General features: G+C 45.9%; 1 protein-coding gene across 2 annotated transcripts; it reads left to right on the top strand.

Annotated features, from left to right (window-relative positions):
- Window positions 1-4,284: 4,284 nt before the first annotated feature.
- RBM3 (RNA binding motif protein 3) lies at window positions 4,285-7,935 on the top strand. Of its 2 annotated transcripts, none has more exons than XM_060001765.1 (7): window positions 4,285-4,422; window positions 5,030-5,149; window positions 5,386-5,492; window positions 6,140-6,245; window positions 6,345-6,438; window positions 6,924-7,006; window positions 7,345-7,935. In XM_060001765.1, the coding sequence occupies exons 2-6, from the start codon at window positions 5,047-5,049 to the stop codon at window positions 6,979-6,981; spliced, it is 468 nt and encodes a 155-aa protein (XP_059857748.1). In that variant the 5' UTR covers window positions 4,285-4,422; window positions 5,030-5,046; the 3' UTR covers window positions 6,982-7,006; window positions 7,345-7,935. The 2 variants fall into 2 exon arrangements, with proteins under 2 accessions (XP_059857748.1, XP_059857747.1); XM_060001764.1 differs by having other exon boundaries at window positions 6,921-7,006.
- Window positions 7,936-18,579: the final 10,644 nt, after the last annotated feature.

Here is an 18,579-nt window from a genome sequence, read left to right as displayed (position 1 = left end):
ACAACACAGAAAAAGGGAAATTATAGACACAAAAAGGCTCAATATTGGAAGCTAATACATTCGAAAACCTTGATGAAAGGCTTAAGTTTCTGGAAAAATTAAAATGTGCTCAGACTGATGCAAAAAGAAATTGAGAAATATAACAAGTTTTAAGAAAATTTGAAATGATAGTTAAAGACACTCCATCTCGGGCTTCCCTGGTGGCGCAGTGGTTGAGAGTCCGCCTGCCGATGCAGGGGACACGGGTTCGTGCCCCAGTCCGGGAAGATCCCACATGCCGCGAAGCGGCTGGGCCCGTGAGCCATGGCCGCTGGGCCTGCGCCTCCGCAACGGGCGAGGCCACAACAGTGAGAGGCCCGCGTACCGCTAAAAAAAAAAAAAGACACTCCATCTCATTGTAACAAAAAGCTCAGGCCCAGACCCAGATGGTTTTGCAGATGTAGTTCATCAAACTTCCAAGGAACTGTTAATTCCCAAATATACAAATCGTTCCAGAAACTAGGAAAAAAGCAAAAGCTGCCCAACTCATTTTTTGAGGCTAGTATAGTCTTGATTCTAAAACCAGATAAGGAACATACAAGACAATAAAGTTATAGACCCATTTCACTTATGAATATAGATGCAAAAATTCTAATAAAATATTAGCTACCTGAGTTCAACAGTGTTAGTTTAAAAAAAATCATAAGTAGGGCTTATCCCAGGAATTCAAACATAATCCAAATGAGAAAATTAATGAGTGAACTACCACATTAATAAGGAGGAGAAATCATATGATAGTCACAAAGCAGAAAAAAAATTTGATAAAATTCAGCACTTGTTTATGATATTAAAAAAATAACTGAGCAAACAAAATAAGAGTAGAAGAGAACATCTTTGACTTGATAAAGGTTACGTGGCAAAAAGAGCAAAAATGCCCAATAGTAAAAAACAAAAACAAATTTTTTTTAAAAGAAAGAAAACAACAAACAAAATGCCTAACAGAGAAAATTTAAACACATTTTCCCTCTAAGATCAGGAATAAGGCAAGGATGTTCCCTCTCAATATTGCTACTTAACATACAGCTGGCCAGTGCTGTAAGGAAAGAAAAAGAAATGAGATGTAAGTTTTGGAAGGAATTGATAAAAACCCATTTGTAAATGATATGACTGACTGCCTTAAGGAACTAACAATGACCAGAAAAACTGTTAGGACCAATAAGACAGTTCGGCAAGGTTTCCAGATTAACCTATAAAAACCATTTCTCTACAATAAGAAAATAAAGTATCTAGGAAAGAATTTAACCAATACAAAAGACTTCTATAAGAAAAAAATTGGGGGCTTCCCTGGTGGCGCAGTGGTTAAGAATCCGCCTGCCAACACGGGACACAGGTTCGAGCCCTGCTCCGGGAAGATCCCACAGGCCGCGAAGCAACTAAGCCCGTGCACCACAACTACTGAGCCTGCGCTCTAGAACCCGTGAGCCACAACTACTGAAGCCCGCGTGCCACAACTACGGAAGCCTGCGCGCCTAGGGCCTGTGCTCCGCAACGAGAGAAGCCACCGCTGTGAGAAGCCCTCGCACCGCAACGAAGAGTAGCCCCCACTCGCCGCAACTAGAGAAAGCCCGCGTGCAGCAACGAAGACCCAACGCAGCCAAAAAATAAATCAATAAATCAATAAAACCTATTAAAAATTTTTTTTAACTCTAATAACAAATACTGTAGGTGATCTGAATAAAAGGAGAGACATCTCATGCTCTTTGCTGGGAAGATTTCGTGATGTATTAGCTATGTATTGGCAACAAATTACTCCCAGACTTAAAATAATAATCATTATCTCAGTTTCAGAGGGTCAGAATTCTGGGAGTGGCTTAGCTGGGTGGTTCTGAACCTGAGTCTCTCATGAGGTTGCAGTCAGGATGCAGAAGGGGGCTGCAGTCATCTGAAGGCTTGATTCCACTTCCAAGAATGTCCACTCACATAGCTGTTAGCAGGAGGCTTCAGTTCCACCATGGGGCTGCTGCATGAAGTACCAGGTACCGTCCCACAGAGAAAGCAGTCTGTGTGAAAGCAGGAAACTGAAGTGCCTTTTCTTTTTTTTTTTATGGTACGCAGGCCTCTCACTATTGCGGCCTCTCCTGTTGCGGGGCACAGGCTCCGGACGCACAGGCTCAGCGGCCGTGGCTCACAGGCCCAGCCACTCCGGGCATGTGGGATCCTCCTGGACTGGGGCATGAACCTGTGTCCCCTGCATTGACAGGCGGACTCTCAACCACTGCGCCACCAGGGAAGCCCCGAAGTGCCTTTTATGACCTAGTTTTGGAAGTGATGTGCTCATTCTGTGCATTACAAGTGAGTCAAAAGTCCAGCCTACCCTCAAGGGAAAGGGAACTAGGCTCCAACTCTTGAAGGGGGCATTATCAAAGAGTTTGTGAACATATTTTAAAACCTCCACAGGTAATATTATTAAGATATTATTTTGCCCCAAATCTATTAATTCAATGCAATCCCAACAAAACTCCCATTAATGTTTTTTTTGTTTGTTCTTTTGTTTGTTTTTTGTTTTGGCCACACTGCACAGCTTGTGGGATCTTAGTTCCCCGACCAGGGATCGAACCTGGGTCCCAGGAATGAAAGCACAGAGTATTAACCACTGGACCACCAGGGAATTTCCACAGATGGAATAAAAATATAATGCTGGTTGAAAAAAAGAGTAAAAAAAACCAAAAACAAACGACACTACCATTTAAATTAAAAGCATACCAAGGGACTTCCGTGGTGGTCTAATGGGTAAGACTCTGCGCTCCCAATGCAGGGGGCCTGGGTTCGATCCCTGGTCAGGGAACTAGATCCTGCATGCATGCTGCAACTAAAGAGTTTGCATGCCCCAACCAAGAAGTCTGCATGCTGCAACTAAGATCCTGTATGCCACAACTAAGACCCAGTGCAGCCTAAATAAATACATTTTTAAAAAAACATACACAAAAATGCACATTTTATATGAAATCACACCAAGAGATAACATTAAACCCAATAAAAGAGTTAACGGTGGGAGGAAGAGAATGATAGTTGGGTGCAGGAATAAAAGAATAAATAAAATGAGAGGCTTCGCATAGAACGACCATGACGATGTGTCACGAACTGTGAAATATGATCAGAGCTCAGACACTTTGAGAGGTAAATAAGTACCTCTAATTTTTGCATGGGGGCTCAGATTATCAGAGGGCTAAGACTAGCACATGTGTGGACAATGTGAAATCTCTTCACGTCCATCCTGGGCATAGAAGTCTGGATATGGCAAAAGCCAGACAAGTCCATTTTGTGGATGCACACCATACCGTACTCCAAAAGTTAAATCTAGTCTGTGTTTGGGGTGCTCACCCTTAGCAGGCTGGACAAGTCCATTCTATGGATGACATATTTAGAGTCTCTGAGGGAAAACTAACCCATTCTTCCTTGATGGGGAGTTCAGAAACGAAAAGTCTGTCAAATCCATTCATTGTAAAAGTAGCTCAGACACTCAGAAGACTGAACAAGAACAAACTGTGGGGAGTGGGCTCAGACACTCTTTGCTTTGGATAAGTCCATTATGTTTTGTGAAAGTCCTTTCTGTGGATCAAGGGTTCAGCAACTCTGAGTGACAGCAGATAATCGTTCTGTTGGATTGGGATTTACTCCTTCTGAAGATTGAAGCATCCTCTTCTGTAGAAGGCACCTCAAGTGGTCCAATGGTAGGGAATTCGAGAAACTGGCTTCAGGAGGCTGTCAGGTAAGGATGAGGGCTGAAGTTATAAATGAGAAGGAACGATGCCAGGGAAAAGGGTCCCATAACAAGTGGCTAGATGTTGGGCACAGAGAAGGAAACGTAGGGGTCAGGGTCAGGGACTAAGAAACAAAGGGTCTGATGTTAAGGACTGTGAAGGGCGATGACGTCAGGGACAGTGGGGAGAGAAAACATCGAGGCCTCGAGAGGTATGAGGTTAGAGGACTAGAAGGTGAAAGAAGTTATCAGAGGACGGTAATTATGTCCTCAGGGACCTAGAGGAAGACGTCAAAACCAATGGGGGAGACGACGTCAAGGATGGTGAGGGTGATGTCCGGGACGGAAATGGGTGTGACAGGAAAAAGGCTCGTGCGTGTAAGGGATGAAGACGGCTGGGGCCAGTGGAGCGATGCTGATGCCAGGCGGAACCAACTACACAAGCCTCGCCTCCATTCCCGGAAGCGTACTGAGCGCATCGATCCCTTTGCATCTCCGCCCCTTCCTCCCACCCCGCCCCCTCACTGGCGTCAGCCAATGAGCGCGCACGCCGGCACGCGTGACGGACGACCCGTGACGTACCGCTACGTACGCTTTATCAGGAGTCTTCCCGCGCGGCGCCCTTCCCAGTTTCTCGGCTTCTTGGCGGTAGCTGTCTCGTCGGCCTTTTACTTAATTTCCAGGTAAGCAGCATGTTTTGCGGAGCGACCGCTTCTCGCCCCACTGACGTGTGCCACGCCGGGCAAGAGCGAGGTGCGCGAGTGGGGAGAGTACTGGCTTTTGACACGTAGGCCTGGGCTTCTCCGGGGCGAGTGGGTCCCGTACTCGGAGGTGACACTTTGTTTGGTGCGAGGTTGGCGCGCTATATCCAATTGCGAGGAATGCCGGGAGGGCTGGCGGCGTGGCTGGTGGCAGTGACCGCGCGACAGCGGAGGCCTGGGTGGGGGTGGGGGGGTTTTCTTACGTTACCGCCGCCATCTTGTTTTGCGGGTGCGGAGGGAGCGCAAGGGTGTTCTGGGCATGCGCAGCCGCACAAAATGACGGGCGCGGTGGCGGGGGATGTTGTGGGCATGCGCGAAGGCGGCCCCCAAATGGCTACCTCGCTGAGTTCGCCCCGTAGATTCCCGCCGCTTTGGTCTTTCTGTGTTTCAACATAGTTACCCCTTATTTTGTTCCTTTTGTCTCTTCTGTGTTCTCTCCTCTCTTCTCTTTATCTTTTCTCATTTCTCCAATCTTTTTTTTCTCCCAACTACACTGCTTCTTCTACTCTTCTCCATATTTTCTCCACAGGACTTGAATTTACCGCCATGTCCTCTGAAGAAGGGAAGCTCTTCGTGGGAGGGCTCAACTTCAACACTGATGAGCAGGCTCTGGAAGACCACTTCAGCAGCTTCGGACCTATTTCTGAGGGTGAGACATGGGCCAGACACGTGATGGGGGGGTGTGGAAGGAAGTTTGGGGCCCATGCATTTCAGGAAACAGGAGAAAAGGGTCAGAATCCCAGGCCTTTACATTACTCCTCTCCTGCTTTTGTTCCTAGGTCTAAGACTGAGAACTCGATAACTTTCCATTGAGGATTGGTGGGAGGAGGGTCCAACACCCTTTGCCACTTGTCCTCTTATCTCTCTCCCCTCTCCCTTTTCCAGTGGTTGTTGTCAAGGACCGGGACACTCAGCGATCCCGGGGTTTTGGCTTCATCACCTTCACCAATCCAGAGCATGCCTCAGATGCCATGAGAGCCATGAATGGAGAGGTGAGGCCGCCTACCTGCATAGGGGCCCTGCTCCTATCTGTCACTTCGACCATTCTTTCTGTTTTTCCCTCTGTGTCTGCTAGGGGCAGCGCGGCCACCAAGCTCCGCAGTGCCCACTCACAGGAGCGTGACTGCCTTCTGTTCTAGGGGGTGGAGGGCAGCGGCAGACAGAGCCGGGCTGCCTGGGAGGCGACGACTGGTCCTGCATGAGGCCGAGAAGCCACCTGTGGATGGTTGACCTGCTCTGGGCTTAGGTAGTAGAGTCTGCAGACCTGCGGGCCTGGCCCGGAGAGGACCTCGTGAGTCTTCTGGGATGGACTCTGAAGCCTCAAACCAAGAGAGGTGTCTATCTAGCCCTAATAGTCGGGCAGCTTAGAGGAGTGGGGAGGAGAACTCAACCTGAGTTCAGTCAAGATGTAAGTAGTAGCAGGGGGAACACGGTGGATTCAGGTCATTTTGTGGGATTCTGTAGCTCCTGATAAAGCCATTCTGGTCAAAGGAGCTTGTTCTGGAATGTGGTACCCAGAACCTGGTGCCCAGCAGGAATTTCTGGGCTCTTTTGCCCACCTGCCCAGCCCGCTCTTACCTCATCCCTGCTCTGTTTGACCACCAACCCATCCATCCTCCTTGTGTCTCCCCACACCTAGTCTCTGGACGGTCGTCAGATCCGTGTAGACCACGCGGGCAAGTCGGCCCGGGGAACAAGAGGGGGTGCCTTTGGGGCCTATGGGCGTGGTCGCAGCTACTCTAGAGGTAAGTGCAGTGGTAAGTTTGATAATGGGATATGGAAGAGAGTTGCCTGTTAGTCTATGTCTGGACAATTGCCATTTGAATATTTTTTATCTGCTGTAGGTGGTGGGGACCAGGGCTATGGAAGTGGCAGGTATGATAGCCGACCTGGAGGATATGGATATGGATATGGAAGGTCCAGAGACTATGGCGGCAGGTGGGTAGCCAAGGGGTTGGGGTACTCTGGTGGTGCTCTTCCCTCTCCCCAAGATCTTAGCTCGGCTGCCTGAGTATTCATACATTTCTTACTGTGGTGCTACTAGTGTTTGTTTTTACAAATTATAACGAAACTACAAAATAAGTGTGCAACAATAATTTGGGTTAAATACAACAGTAAGATATTAGGTCATATTGCAGTGTGCAGTCGACAGTGACACATACACGTTTATTCTACTGTCTTGATTAATTGTGTGTATTCTATTAATGTTTAATATGGTTTAAAATGCTATACGTAAGTTATACATAATGTGATTATTTGATGTTTACTTGGTGTTCATGTTTAACATCTCATTTTACACGTTAAAGTTCATATTATAGTACATAAAAATGTGACAGGATTTGTAAGTATACATGGTTTTTAGTATTATTAGAAGGTGTATATAAGATATTCCTGTGATACTTATGTATGTTTTTTCCCAGAAGCCAGGGTGGTTATGACCGCTACTCAGGAGGAAATTACAGGGATAATTATGACAACTGAGATGAGGCATGCACACCTAATGTAGGTGAGGCTTCTGTGTTGCCACCGAGCAGACTTCTATGTACCAGTCCTGCCCCTCTCACTTTTCTCCTGCCTATGCATACCTCAACAAGCCCACCTGACAGCATTCCTAGGCCTTCCTTGCTCTCAGGTGCCTGTTAAAGGCTAGTCTGCTTTGGCGGGGGGTTGGGGGGGTGGGGGTGTCAAACCTATCTCGTCTATAATCATCTATTCCTATTGAGCATGGAAGAGGTGGAGGGGTGTCCCTGCTGTCTAGCCTTTCAGCATCCTCATCAGCCCTGGGAAGTGAGCATGTTGGCCTATTCCCAACATCACAATTCTCCCCCTTCTTACTGTTCTCAGATACACAAGGAATAAAACTTCTTCTGATCCAGGACCATCCCTCCAAATGGCTGTATTTATAAAGATTTTTGGAGCTGCACTGAAACATCTGTTTTAGTTACGTCAACTTCTTTTTTTGAGTAGAGCTCCCAAGGTAGCTTGTTAAAGACCTTTCAGAAAGTTCCGTGTGTTTTTTTGTTAAATTTTTCTCCCATTTAAAGACAAATTCTGAGACATTTGTGGAGTCTGGATATTGTTTCCTTTTTTTTTTTTTTATACCAGTTTTTTAGTTCCGGCTCAGGAATGTTGGTTCTGGCAAAAAATGTTTGGCCAGGCTGAATTTTTTTTTTAATAATGTGCATCTAGGAACATTTTGAACACAATGTTTAATTATGATTAGGAAGCAATCTCTGACTGTAACTATAAGAAATGAAGAACATGATTACTTAGAGGTGTTTTTTACTCCAGATCTCTGCCTTGATTATATAGAAGTTTCTTAAAAATATTTGTGTCATTTTTTTTAATACTGGAAGAAAAAAATATTCTGTTGTGTTTCATGTAGTGTTTAGGATGTCTTTCAACGAGTTGATTAAAAAGATGAAAACAAATCGATATTGATAGTGCTTTTTCCTTACTCAAATTAAGGTATAGAGGCTTATTACGAATTAAAAATAGAAGAAGTTCAAGAGGGAGACTGAGAAAAGGATTTAGTTACGGGGTGGGCAGGGACTGCCGAAGGGGTAGAGACCTTGAGTTCAAAGTTTGGTTGAGTTTGGGATTGGTTTTGGTATACATAAGGCTTGTGGGAAGGGTGGGGAGTCCAGGTGAAATCCCCTTATGGCTGGAATTGGGTTTCCTGAGATGGTGTCTTGGTCCCGTTGTGATCATCTCGGTGTCACCTTTGGAATGACTGCTTTGGTTTGAATCTCCCTGTCTTTGAGCATCAGGTAGGTGCCCTTCTCACAAGATTGTTCTGAGAATGTAGGCTAAATCCTGCTGTAAACAGTGGTGCCAGCTCCTCCTCCTGAAATACTGGGGGTGGGGGCAGGTATAGTAAACTCACCTTGGTGTGAGCGACACAGGAAGGGACACAGGAGAATCCTGGTTTGAAAACAGGGTTCTAGGAGCACAGCCTCTGGGTTCTGATTCCAGGATTCAAATCCAGGCTCTGCTGCTGTCCACTTATTTGACCTTCAGTGGGTCATTTAACATGTCTCTCAGCCTCATGGACAATTTACATTTTCTGTTGGGGGGGTCAAGTGCATTTAATAAGCATGTTTATAGCTGTTAACAGTTTGCAAAGGCATCAACCACAGGCGTTCAGTCTTCCATGGTGGTGTGAGGGTCTTCAGTGGTAAAGTGGTAGTTCCTCAGTTTTAACTCCCTTTAGTCATGGTTCTGGTGCCTGTATTGGAGTCCCATGGGCTCTATTCCTCTTTAGAGTTTCTGATCAGTTATGTCCATTGCGTCTAACTGGCAGATACTGAGCCAAGTACCACCAGATTGTAAGTTTCAGGACATCCTAAACTGCCTTATTCACTCATTCATGGGGCAGGTGTTAATGGACTGATAGTGTACTCCCCAATGTGATGGCATTAGGAGATGAGGCCTTTGTGGGGGGTGATTAGGGTTAGATGAGGTCATGAAGGCTCCACTGTCACGATGGGATTAGTGCCCTTATAATAGTCACTAAGAAAGCTTGCTTCAATCTCCTGCTCTCCACCATGTGAGGATGCAACAAGAAGTTGGCAGTCTGCAATCTAGAAAGCTCTCTCCCCCAGGAGAGCTTGGACATGCTGGCACCCTGATCTAGGACTCCAGCCTCGAGAAGTATGGGAAATTTCTGTTTATAAACCACCCAGTGTATGGTGCTGTTAAATGGCAACCAGAGCTGACGGGTTACATGGGTCCCTGTATTGTGAGAGTTCCAGTATTGATGGCCTGTTTCCTGTGCCTCCCAGCTAGTTGAGACAGGCCCCAGGACCATTCCTCCCATCCAGTCATGAATTTGTTTTGCCAGGTGGATGGAGACTTGGGAACTTCAGAGACCTGCCTGGACTGCTGATCCAGGCCCAGGTAAAGGGACATTGTGGCTACTCCTTACTGGTTGAGTACTCAGTCTAAGGCATTCTGTGCTGGACCTCCAGGGAGTTAAGGCTGTGGGATCTGGCAGGAGGACCACTGTTACTGTCTAGGGCGGGGGGCACCTCTGCATCCTACCTCAGGAAGTAAAATGTCCGTCTCACAATGTGGCCTGAGACAGGATCCCATAATCACAAAGTTCCTGCAACAAAATGATCCCCCAAGTGACATCAACAAAAACCATAAACGTCCTTTCAGAAGGTGCTGTTTAGTAATCCAGCCTTCAGAGGCCCAGTCTCTTGTTTACTTGCTCTAAGGAAGGGGCCTAGAAGACACAGTTTTCTTTGGCACATACTCAGCAATACAATTTCTGGACTTGAGATTGAAAACCCTTATTAAAAGCTTCTTAGTCCTCTTCACTTTGACCAGAATCTCACTAGTGTGCATGTTTCCCAAGAACCCACTGAGACCACAAGCACATTCAAAGGTGCTTTGAGAACCTGTGTCCCAAAGCCTGTGAAGACCAGACCCCTGGCCTACAGGTATTTGTATTTTCAATCCCTGGACCTTGCCTACCCCCCACCAAACTTGGACAAACATCTCACAGACCCTGATTCCTAGCTTAGTTTTTTTATCTGCCTCAGGTTCAACGTGCAAAATGGGAATAATAGTGCCACCTCACAGAGCGGTACTGGAGGTGACCTTTAGAACAAGGTAGGTCTGTGATGCTACCCCCACACCTTGCCCTACATTCTGGTTTGGGGGATGTAAACTTTCAAAAAGCTTTTTAAAATAAGTTGCTGTAAATACTTAGGTATGTAGGAAAGCATATTGGATAACAGTGGGCAGTGTTCCTTCCACTCCTGCTTTTGGAGACAAAGCATGCTACAGTTCCTGCCTAGCTGCATTCCTCTTCCACCTCTCACCCCTCTCCAGGCTAGCATGATCCCTTATAATTCGAAGTGCACAGAGATCTGCAAAACTAAAAGTCATTTTATTTCAAATTCAGTGACAAGACCTGAAGCTTTTCATAATCTTTATTTTTCCCACTTAGTGTGAATATGTATGCAATATATTGCAGAAGTATTAGTGTTAGGTTATGGAGAACTGCCCTGGAGCCTATGGGACATGGGTTCTAACATAACCAGTGAAGGCACAAAGAAATCTAAGGCTTCTAAATTGTTGAAAACAATCTGTGGCATTGTTCTGCATAAAAATTTCTAATATGCTGTTCTAAATTCAGTTTTAAGCTTCCTTCAAGTAAAATTCAGAAAGTTTTCTTTACTCTGTCTACTTAATAGTCATTCAAGCACAGTACTTGTGGTCTCCATTTTAAACTTTGAGTGCAATCCTTAGTAAGAAGTACATTTTTTTAAATTGGGATACAATCTACCCATTTGTCTATTTAAGTGGAAGAAAGGTTTAATGAATTAAATGTGCAAAATGCCCTGATGTTTTCTAGTTATCTTTTTGTTAACAAAAACAGTTGGCTCCAAACCACTCAAATGCTTATGGAGCCTGCAGCTTAGAAAATGCAGTGTGTTTATAATTGTTGAACCTGGGTGATAGGTACATGGAAGTACATTAAATCACTACTATTGTAAGTTTGAGACTTTCCATAATAAAAAGTTCAAAAGAAAACTGTTAGAGGTGTGGTTTGTTAGACGTTTGCGTTGGCATGGGAAGTGGATGGCTGTCAGCTATTTTTGGCTGGCTTGCCCCTGTTCCCCAAAGCCTTCTCCATTGTTACAGGCATCTCTATTCCAAGGGCCTCAAGAAACCCTGCAATGCTAGCTTGTATTTCTTGACATCTGACAATACTTTCCAGATGCTGGTCCTAGGGAATTCCCTGGTGGTCCAGTGGTTGGGACTCTGCACTTCCACTTCAGAGGTCATGGGTTCGATCCCTGGTCAGGGAACTAAGATCCTGTATGCCATGCTGCGTGGCCAAAAAAACAAAACCAGATACAGGTCCTAGAACCCCTTCCTGCCTCTCCCCCCCCCCAATCAGAGCCCTCAGGACCCCTCTGGCTTCTCCAGGCAGATGGACCATTCTTTGCCCAGCACCAGAGGTCCTGCCTGCCTTCCTTCAAAACCCAGGACCTCTTAGAAACCTTTCTCCTTAAGAGTAAAATGGGGATCATACCCATTGAATGAGTCAAGACATGGGAAACACCTAGAACAGTGTCTGGTAGTTACGTGTAGTCAATAAATGTTACCAAGCATTTGTTATGTGTGCCAGATAATAATAGTAGGAACACAGCAACATAATGACAGATTCCTTTGCTTAGGAATCACATATTGGGGTCTACGGATGATAAAGTAATAAATTGGTATGTGATGTAATGTTAGAAAGTGACAAGCGTTAAGGAGAATAAAGCAGAGGGAATGAAGAGTGTTGGGGTCTTACACAAGATGGTCTAGGGAAGGCGACTCGGAAGAGGTGACCTTACAACAGAGACTTGAAATTAGAGGGAGAATGGTAGGGGAATGGGTCTGCCACGGTGCTCTGGCTGCCTAGCATGTCTCCTCATAGGCCACGTAGGCAAGCTGATCTAAGTATTGGGAGAACGCCCTGTGATCCTCGGAACACAGAGCACGAGAGGCTACATGGCCATTTCTCATTAAGATCCTCTCTACCAAGGAGGCTGCCATGAGACGGTTTCTCATCTCCCGAGGTTCTGGTGAGGTATGAGGCTTTCTGTTCCTTCTCTCCCCCAATTTAAGGTTATAGAACTGCTTAGCATGTACTAGCTTCTCGGCAACACAGTATCCCACCACCCGTGCTGCAGTCATCTGGCCCCTTTTTGTTTCTGCGTTACCCTGCATGAGGGACATGAGCTGGCATCTGTGGCTCTTCTTGTTTCTGCTGTCTATGTAAGTAGCAAACATCTGAATCGAACCAGGGTATGTTTCTTTACCAGCCAAATATCTCAGCCTTGCCTTTCCTTGACATCTGGAAGAGGAGAATTAGAGGCAGAAGAAAAAGCAAGTAAGTGCAAAGGCCCTGAGTTGGAAACTTGCTTGGTGTGTGTAAGGAACAGCAAGAAGGTCAGTACAGCCAGAGCAGAGTGAGTGAGGGGACTAGTGGCAGGAGGTGAGGTCAGAGAGGTGACGGGGCCTGGTTCTGTAGGGCCTCTCTGGCCACGGGGAGGACTTTGGCTTTTTCTCTGAGAGAGATGGAGCAGGGGTCTGAGCAGAGGAGGGCCATGGGCTGACTTGGGTTGTAACAGGACCCTCTGGCAACTGTGAGGACAGACTTGGGGAGGGGGCAAGGGCGGAAGCAGTGAGGAGGCCACCACAGTAGTCCAGGCCAGCAGTGGTGGTGGCGGCAGTGGATGTGGAGAGGAGAGGTTGGATTCTGGATACGTTCTGAAGGTAGAACCGACAGGATTTGCTGACAGATCAAAAACAAAGGGGGTGGGATGAGAGAGAGAAATTGTTATGAATCCACACTGGAGAACCTCACACAAAGTAACTTGGGAATTAGTGTAAAATAGTGTAGTGGTTAAGAGCAAGGATTCTGGAACCAGGTGGCCTGGGTGTAAATCCAACTCCATTGTTTACTGGCTATGCAGCCTTGGGCAGGTTACTTCATCTTTTTGTCTTCATTTCCTGATCTGTGACATGGGATAATAATAGTAACCTGCAACTTCATAGGGTTGTTGTGAGTATTAAAGAAGGTTTTCTATGTAAAATATTTCGAACAGTGTCTGGCACAAAGTGCTTTGTTATCAGTAATATTAGCGTAGGATGAGTAGAAGTATTTGTTTGCAGGCACAGAAGAGAGTGTTCCAGATCTCAGGAACAATTTGTGCAGTTTGAAAAGGATGTGCAAGAAAGCCAGTGTAACTGGAACATAACCAGATAAAGTAAGAGCAACAGGGGATGAAGTTGGGGAGGAGGCCTAAAGAGGTCGGCTTCTCACAGCAACTGGAAGCTGTTGTAGATTTCAGGGCCGATCTACCAGTGCAGAAGGTCAGAAGAGAGACAGGAGTGGAAATTGATTTGGGACTTGATGCGGGGATGGGGGGTGGGTGGGGAGACATACAGAGAGGTGAGAGAGGGATAGGGTACTGTTGTCAACACTCCTGGCTAGTTACCGGGGGTGGTGGTTTCTGGTATCCAGGATAAGAAACAGTCCAGTTCTACTTCCTGCCTGGGTCCAAATGCTAGTTTTAATATTTTCTATGTCTGTGGCCATGGACAGTAAACCCCTCCAGGGTTCACTTTCCTCATCTTCAAAGTGGGGCTAAATGTTGCACCTACCTCATTAGGGCTGTTGTGACAGTTCTATAAGATGGATATTGTAAGAGCTTGGTAAATGCAGGCGGTCACCAAAACCAGGTGAAACGTACCCCAAGAAAGCAAGGATGGCTTAATATTTAAAAAGCAACCAGATGTAGGTCAGTGTATTAACAGAAAAAAATGAGATGAATCAAGGGCTGTGCCCATGTAGCTATATCACCTGAGACTGAGGTACCAAACCTAGGGTCCAGTTTTGGTTTTTTTTTTTTTTTTTTTTTTTTTTTTTGCGATACGCGGGCCTCACACTGTTGTGGCCTCTCCCGTTGCGGAGCACAGGCCCTGGACTCGCAGGCTCAGCGGCCATGGCTCACGGGCCCAGCCGCTCCGCGGCATGTGGGATCCTCCCAGACCGGGGCACAAACCCGCGTCCCCTGCATCAGCAGGCGGACTGTCAACCAGGGAAGCCCCCAGGGTCCAGTCTTGCTCAGGCCCTCAGTTTGGCCCTGAATCACTCACTGGGTAAATGCAATTGAGATCTTAAGAGTAGAGTGGGGCTTCCCTGGTGGTGCAGTGGTTAAGAATCCGTCTGCCAATGCAGGGGACACGGGTTCAAGACCTGGCCTGGGAAGATCCCACATGCCGCGGAGCAACTAAGCCCGTGTGCCACAACTGCTGAGCCTGTGCTCTAGAGCCCGCGAGCCACAACTACTGAGCCTGTGTGCCACAACTACTGAAGCCCGCACACCTAGAGCCTGTGCTCCGCAACAAGGGAAGCCACTGCAATGAGAAGTCCACGCACCGCAGCGAAAAGTAGCCCCTGCTCCCTGCAACTAGAGAAAGCACCGCGCAGCAACGAAGACCCAATGCAGCCAAAAATAAATAAATTTTTTAAAAAAAAAGGAAAAGAGAAGTGTGACTCCAGTTCTAGCCCTGTGAAGTGATTTCTCTTCTGAATCAATCACTTTCTGGCCTCACTGGCCTTATCCACACATTCACTGTCCAGAGCTTTGTGTATTTGGCTCCTTTTCATTCAGGTTCCAGCTTAAATTGTTTTATTTAAAAAAAATGTATTTTATTGAAGTGTAGTTGATTTACAGTGTTGTGACCAGCTTAAATTTATTTCTCGTCCCTGCCCCCTTCGCCCACCGCTCAGCAATGCTAACCAAACTACTATTTTAATGATAGCACCAATTTTAAAAAGTGATCTTATTTATCAATTATCTTTCTAGCTAAAATGGCAGTTCCATGAGAGTGGGGACCTTTTGTCTGAGTTACTGCTGTTTTTCCAGTGCCTGGCACCTAATAGGGGCTTGCTAAATATTTGTCGGAAAGCTGGCTTGCTATTGCAGCTTGCTGGAGGCTGCTCAAATGGTCTGGGAGGCTTTTCCCAAGTGTAGGAATCTGGTTTCTGACTCAGACCATGGAGAGTTGTCACCATTAAGACTTTGGGGATTGTGAGAACTTTGGCTTCAGAGGCAAACGTTTTCCTATCAGGAAATGGTCAGATTTAAATTATGATCTTATGTCCCAACCCCCACTTCTCCAGTTTGGGAAGAAACCTCAGGGATAAGATAAGTGAATAAGGACTCAGGGTCTACACGCCAGTTACACCTCAGCTCCGTGTGTCCTCCCACTTTGCTCTCTGGCCTTGACTCTTAGCACACCCTTGTCACCCCAAGCCACCTAAGCTTTCCCTCAAATCGTGCTTCTTTTAGTTCCTGAGGATGAGGCCCAACTTCAGGTTTCATTTCAGCCTGTGATAGTAATGAAAAGCAGACACAGCCAGTGGGGTCCAATGCTCGCCTTTGCAGTTATAAACTCTGGAGGCCAAATAGGCAGGAGGCACATGAAGAAAGGAGTCCAAAAAAGACATGGCCCCTGCCTGTTTCTGCCGTCACTTAAAGTTACTATTGTGATGTGGCATTATCTTTAAACCGCTCTGGCTTACCTGTCTTTTCTGTCCAAATGTGTTTTTGTCTGTTCATTCAGCTAGGACCCTCAACCATCACTCTGACAGTAAAATAACCCCAGACTCTGTTAGAGTGGGTGGGACTTGTAGTCCCCCATGGACTTGAGCTTTTTCAGATATCATGATTGTAACCAAGGTCACTCACAACCTCCAGGAGCTGCTTCTGGTGACTTGATACCCCCAGGCCTGAGACCCTTCTTTCCCCACCCACTGACCTGCCATTCATGTACCTAAATTCTGCCCCTTTCTCTCCAGGCTCCCAACAAACAAAGTGCCTTCTGTCATCAGCTTGTTGTTCAAAACCCATTTTTAATCCAGTAAGAGTGTGTAAATGTTTAAAAACAAAAATTGAAAAAATGCAGAGCACATAAATGTAAGAGGTGGCAGTGGTCATTCTCATTCACATTATTCTGCACCAGATTTACCTCTGGCAGATGGATCTGTTATCGGGAAAAGTTATTAAAACAACTAACAGTAGTCAGCATTTAGTGGATATCTTCTCTGTTCCAGATGCTTGTCTAAACTTTAAAAATATTAACTCATTTAGTCCTCACACTAAGTCTATGAGGCAGTTTTTTTTCAGATGAGGAGGCTGAGTCACAAAGGGGTTAAGTGACCTGCCCAAGACCACATAGTTGTCAGAGCCTGTGGCAGTGGCCAGGTTATACTGCCTTCTGAAAAGTACTGTACTACTTCCTGGAATGACAGCAAATGTTCTCGCAACAGGTGTCGTTCTGAACACTTTCTCTGCATTAATAGCTAATTCATATTTATAACAACCCTGTCATTAGTGTCTTATATATAGTATCTTATATATAGCCTTCTAGGAATGAGGTTTTTAAAATAATTTTTGAAATTTTAACATGAATATTGTAAAAACAACAAGAACAAAAAATCAATTCTGGCAGTGAGACAGTAGATCTCCTTGGTATTGCTGACTCTCCTGTGATTTCTTCCCACCACGTTTCTTTGTTTTGTTTGTTTGTTTTTTGGCTGCACCGGGTCTTAGTTGTGGCACGCGGGATCTTTTAGTTGTGGCATGTGGGCTCTTAGTTGCAGCATGCGGGATCTAGTTCCCTGACCAGGGATCGAACCCGGGCCCTCTGCATTGGGAGCGTGGAGTCTTAACCATTGGACCACCAGGAAAGTCCCCTCACCACGTTTCTTTGGAAGCTGAATGGTGGGGTGAAGGGGTGGGGTTCTGTCCTGGGAGGGTCAAGGTGAATGGGAAAGGCATTGATTGTATCATCCTTTACGGCAAAAAAAAGAAAAGAAAAGAAATACAGTTGTTCATCAGTGTCTGTGGCCGATGGGTTTTAGGACCTGCCATGGATACCAGAATCCACAGATGCTCAAATCCCATAATTGGTCCTCCGTATCCGCGGTTATGCATATGCGGATTCAACCAACCACAGATGGTGTAATACTGTAATATTTATTGAAAAAAATCTGTGTGTAAGTGGACCCGTGGAGTTCAAACCTGTGTTGTTCAAGGGCCGACTGTAAACCCAATGCTGGTCACAGATAGGGGCCCAGTTCAACAAAATGTCACCCTTGAACTTCCTGGGCTTCAGGTTTCCTTATCTGTAAAATGGGGGTAGTAATGGACCCACAACATTCAGTTATTAGGATTAAGTGGATAATACATGTAAATCACCTTAAACAGTATCCAGCACATTGTCCAATAAATGTTAGTGGTTACACGTTTGTGCAAAGTTTATTCTTTAGCAATCGTGAAACAAAAGAGTGTTCAATATCCTGAAAAGACCACCCATAGCTTAGTTACATGGACAAGGGAGGTTGCTGCATCAGTACAGTACAGTGTGGTCTATTTTTGTTAGAATACAAAGGGCAATACGTTTTTGGCCGTGTCTCATTTAAGTTTGCTTTAAAAAACACTGTTCAGATTGTTGTATTATAAAAATAGTGTGGGGACTTCCCTGGTGGTGCAGTGGTTAAGAATCCACCTGCCAATGCAGGGGACACGGGTTTGAGCCCTGGTCCGGGAAGATCCCACATGCCGTGGAGCGACTAAGCCCGTGTGCCACAACTACTGAGCCTGCACTCTAGAGCCCACGAGCCACAACTACTGAGCCCACGTGCCACAGCTACTGCAGCCCACATGCCTAGAGCCTGTGCTCTGCAGCAAAGAGAAGCCACCGCAATGAGAAGCCCGCACACCACAGCAAAGAGTAGCCCCGCTCGCCGCAACTAGAGAAAAGCCCACGCACGGCAACGAAGACCCAACGCAGCCAAAAAATAAATATATTTTAAAAATAAAAATAGTGTGAAAATAACACTATTTTTATAACACATAAAATAATCTGAACAATAATGAGAATTGTGTCAAAGTCAAGATCCGAAAGGAAGCTACTAAACATTGTGTTCCAACTTCGTACATTGTATATCCTGGTCACCTTAAGATGAATAGAGATGCAGCTTCTTGTTGGAGTTGAAATAAGGATGATTTCAGATAGCCTCCTGGGATCCAAACCCCAAAGCTTGTTGTACCTATTTATATCTTCTGGCTTCAGAGCCTCACGCCCAGACCAAGCTCCCTGGGAGTATCCAAGCCGCCCACCCCAACACAGACACACAGAAAGGACTCTTCTTACTCTGGGCGTGCCTGAAGGCCCATCAGTCACCTAGGAACTGGAGAATTTTCTGGGGGCCTCTGCCTGTGTGATTATTTTTTATTCTGCACTTCAAATCTTGCTTGGCCAAGATTGTGCTGCTAAAAAGCAGCTTATACCACTCTTTCAAAAAAAGTCCTTTCGTTTTTTTTTTTTGAAAGTCATATTTCTGATTTTCAGTGAGTGATTCGCATACTAGCCCCTGTCCCTGTGGTCCCTGGACATTGTTCTTGTGTACACAAAAAAATGCCATTAGGGACTGAGGCTGGATAGAACTTAAAAGGGCGGAGCCTCCATCCTTGTGTCAGAACCTACCGTCCCTTA

The sequence above is a fragment of the Delphinus delphis genome, chromosome X, assembly GCF_949987515.2.
Source record: "Delphinus delphis chromosome X, mDelDel1.2, whole genome shotgun sequence".
NCBI classification, from domain to species: domain Eukaryota; kingdom Metazoa; phylum Chordata; class Mammalia; order Artiodactyla; family Delphinidae; genus Delphinus; species Delphinus delphis.
The sequence above is the reverse complement of the archived record's forward strand: the minus strand, read 5'-3'. Positions and strand labels throughout refer to the sequence as shown.

What these genes read in the sequence shown, in the direction of transcription:
- RBM3 (XM_060001764.1), top strand. Translation starts at nt 5,047, where the DNA reads ATGTCCTCTGAAGAAGGGAAGCTCTTCGTGGGAGGGCTCAACTTCAAC. An exon ending in TGAGAGCCATGAATGGAGAG is followed by an intron (nt 5,493 to 6,139) that starts GTGAGGCCGCCT and finishes CCCCACACCTAG; the next exon opens with TCTCTGGACGGTCGTCAGAT. An exon ending in TCCAGAGACTATGGCGGCAG is followed by an intron (nt 6,439 to 6,920) that starts GTGGGTAGCCAA and finishes GTTTTTTCCCAG; the next exon opens with AAGCCAGGGTGGTTATGACC.